The sequence below is a fragment of the Penaeus chinensis genome, chromosome 16, assembly GCF_019202785.1.
Source record: "Penaeus chinensis breed Huanghai No. 1 chromosome 16, ASM1920278v2, whole genome shotgun sequence".
Classification (NCBI taxonomy): Eukaryota; Metazoa; Arthropoda; class Malacostraca; order Decapoda; family Penaeidae; genus Penaeus; species Penaeus chinensis.
The window spans coordinates 26,583,646-26,587,442 of NC_061834.1; the positions used below are offsets into that span (position 1 = coordinate 26,583,646).

At 38.1% G+C, this 3,797-nt stretch overlaps 1 protein-coding gene across 1 annotated transcript in view; it reads right to left on the reverse strand.

The window, feature by feature from the left end:
• Positions 1–1,957: 1,957 nt before the first annotated feature.
• Positions 1,958–3,797, reverse strand: part of LOC125033478 — a 33,147-nt gene continuing 31,307 nt past the window's right edge. The window contains exons 2-3 of the mRNA XM_047625019.1: positions 3,634–3,797; positions 1,958–2,890 (exon numbers count right to left, since the gene is read on the reverse strand). The exon at positions 3,634–3,797 is cut by the window's right edge and continues 11 nt beyond it. Of these exons, the coding sequence (XP_047480975.1) occupies positions 2,592–2,890; positions 3,634–3,797 (463 nt within the window). The 3' untranslated portion in view covers positions 1,958–2,591. The remainder of the gene's footprint in view (positions 2,891–3,633) is intronic.

Below are 3,797 nucleotides of genomic sequence, written 5' to 3' on the forward strand. Positions count from 1 at the left end.
GGGATGAACAGCATACAAACAGTGGGTGAAAAAAAAATGAACAAAACAAATACCTTAGACAGTGTTTGAAATATATGTTCACCCACTGCAGTTTTGTTTTGCGAAATATGTTTACGCATTGATAGTTCAACAAGTTCTCAGTCAGCAAGGAGTTGATTAATAAGCCTATGTAACCTCACCCAATTTCCTCTTTCTTTGAATCTTCAGGATTTTTTTCTAATTCTAATCAGTCCTGTTTTATTATTACTGACTAATTAATGATTATCATTTATCATTATTAAGAATACTGAGAGCACCATAGAATAAATCAAAATAATACTTGGAAAAGTGTAAACGGGTGATATAGGTAGACCTGGTATTGACTCCTTGGTGACTAAGCACTTGTAGAGCACTTTATGTTTATAAACAACTAATAAACTAAATCCATAGTGGACATGGTATGTATGTACTATTTTGCACATGCATCCCCGCCAGCAGTGCATAACTGAACAATTAGAAAGAATTTTAAGCCACGAAGGTTCCTCTGGGGAATCCGCCAGGCAGGTCCACAGCCTATCTCTAACTTGTCACGATGTATAAGGTCCTTGAAGACGCGCAGCTTGTTCTTCTTGCACAAGTATAGTAATTTCCAAATACTCACGTCGATCGAGGTCATGGCATTTTCTGCCAGGTCAATCCGGCTTCTGACTTCCTGGTCTGACAGCCCTGAGTCGTGGGCTGCAGTATAGTACCAAGATTTGTAAATCTTTGTTTGCATAGATATAATCGCTGTAAGCACACACCGGCTGAATAGTTCTAGCAAGACCAAATTCCTGGATATTGGTCCAAGAGACCCAAGGGCTTCGCCTCTAAATGTATCGTCATCTGTAACTAGCTTCTTCAAAACTCAGATAGGAAGGTAACATCGTCAGCAAAGTCAATGTCGGTGACCTTGATATTGCCCAGTGTTACTCTGCATCGACTCTGAAAGATAGCGCTACTTATTACCCAATTCATGCAAGTGTTGCAAAGCGGTGGTTCAACAACACAGCCCTGCCTCGCCCCTGAATTCACAGGAAAAACGCTAGACAATATATGTACATATATACATATATATATGTGTGTGTGTGTGTATATATATATATATATATATATATACATACATACATATGAAAGATCGAATAATGCAGTGGCGCACTAATATAGATAAAAATCAACCCTCCCTGACCAGACTCCAGGTATGACCCAGGATTACCAGTACTGAACTCACCATACCAGTCGACCCACTGAAAGGAACTAGGACCTAACTAGCTCCATAGATATTGCCTATACACTCATACTAGAATATGAAAGCGAGTTTTACACACACTTCCCGTGGGCACTCGATGTAAATTGTCAGTCAGATATACTGAGGTATTTATGAAAAGCGGAATAATGCAATGTTGCATTGATACACATAAATAACAACCCTTCCTGAGCAGGACACGAATCTCATACACACATACACGTAGATTATATATATATATATATATATATATATATATATATATATATATATGTATGTATGTGTATATATATGTATGTATGTGTATATATATGTATGTATGTATATATATATATATATATATATATATATATATATATATATATTCATATGTGTGTACCTGTGTGTGTGTGTGTGTGTGTATACGTGTATATATATATATATATATATATATATATATATGTGTGTGTGTGTGTGTGTGTGTATGTATGTGTTCGTTTTGTGTGTGTGTGTGTGTGTGTTCGTGTGTTCGTTTTGTGTGTGTGTGTGTTCGTTTTGTGTGTGCATGTGTGTCTATTAGTGCAGAGCCTGATTGATAATCACGTTCCAGTTAAGTCAATGATGATTTTGTATAAACGATATCAGGGTTAACCAATCCCTGCTATTGGTGTTTGTAGACTTTCTTGCTGGTTTGGTTCGTATCAAATAAACCCATAAGTTTTTCTTTTATTATGTTGATTTGATATAAAAAAAATCAAGATATTTAAAATACAATGACATGTTTTTTCTTTTCATAGAATATATACAACACACTATACAGACTGATAAATATATACGGTTTCCAAAACTTGATGAAGTAGAAAGTTTTAATCCAGACAAGTCGTAAAGTGTGGTGCAGATTAACAGCATATGGTTGGGAATATGAAGTAGGTGAGACATTGATCAATTACACATATATACAGGCAATCGCACCCTGGAATGTGTTAGTAAGAGGGAATGTTATTGTGAAAAACATGCTTCTAGTATTCTCTATAATGATAACAGGCAAGAGAAAATATTCTCAGTAGAATTTACGCGTTACAAGTGACTTGCTAGTACAATATTTTTTTTCTGAACTGAAAATGATAGGCGAGATACCTAAGAAACTCCTTGCTATTCAAGCAGCTGGTTCTCCTGCCGTTCTACTGATCAGGCCATCATATCTGAACCATTAATAAACACACCTTTGTACACATATCTATACAGGATCGAAAGGACAATAAAAAATACACATCTCTTCTCCTATTTCCCGACTTAATCATGAAAAGTTGCTTCCCGGACCGAGGCAACAGAAGCCCTCGATCGCTCGTCAGTTGCTGCTGTAGAAGGGGAAGAAAGGCCGAAGACTCTTGAGCATGTGAGGCGAGAGGTCGTTCGTTTTTCGATAATGCTGAAGCCGCAGGATTGCCTTGGCGTGGTCGAAGGTGCCGAAGTAAGGCTCGTCCTCGAGGATTATATGGACGTGAGGAGGGACTTCGCGCTGCAGGAGGAAGGCGTACATGCGTTCACGGACTTCCTTCGACGGGTGTTCGGGAGGCGTGAACTTGTCTCGGGTCTGGAAGGGAATCTCGTTCTCTTTGGCGAGGAAGCCGAAGGGGTTTCCGAGGTCTGCGGAGAGGGGATGATGTTCTTAATTTTATTTTTATTATTGGGGTAGAGTGGCGTAAAACAAATCTGGGAGATAAAGGCCTCCTCCTGTGTTTATCGCTTTTTTTCGTCTAAATCAGCTAATCTGGTTTCAGCGCCATCTGTCTACGGTAAGCGCTCAATCGATGATCATGGCAGGAAGTGACACGTAATATCTGATATCACGATACTTCTTGAAGGAATGGTGGTACACTATTGACACCAAGTACTCGTGCTTTGTACACCGTGTCAATTTAATAGTTATAGATAGTGGCTTCAAGGCTAATGACTACCATGCATTAAATTCAGACATCAAATCGTAGTTGTAGGAGAGTGAGAGTGAGTATTTCAAGCACGCAGACAAATTGTGTTGAAAAAGAGTAGTATAATTATTGTTATTATCATTATTATCATTGTCATTATGATTATCATTAATGTTATTATTATTATTTCCATTTTAATTATCGTTATTTTTTTATTTTTTTTAGGCTATTAATACTTTTGTATTATTACTATCCTTTTTAGCTGTTGCAATTATTATCATCATTATTGTCATTACTAAATATAAACAAGAAATGAAAGACCATTCATTCCTTCACGGTAATCTTTTCTATAGTCATTTTGTTAAATAAACATTTGTCCGGATTTTTTACAGGGAGATATGAAAACAGAGAAACAGGTAAACTTTTCAACAGGTCCCAAGTATACTTTACAGCCTTACTTACCTATGACTTGAAAGCCCCATTGTTGGGGAGACCTCCGCGGCCGCTCGTCGTCAGGGTCGATCTCCTTGACCTTGATTGGGTCAGCTTCCGAGGACGTGAGCTTTGATGTGGCCTCCTCGGTAGGGCGAGACAGCACGCAAGGCAGCCACAGTAGACACAAGGCC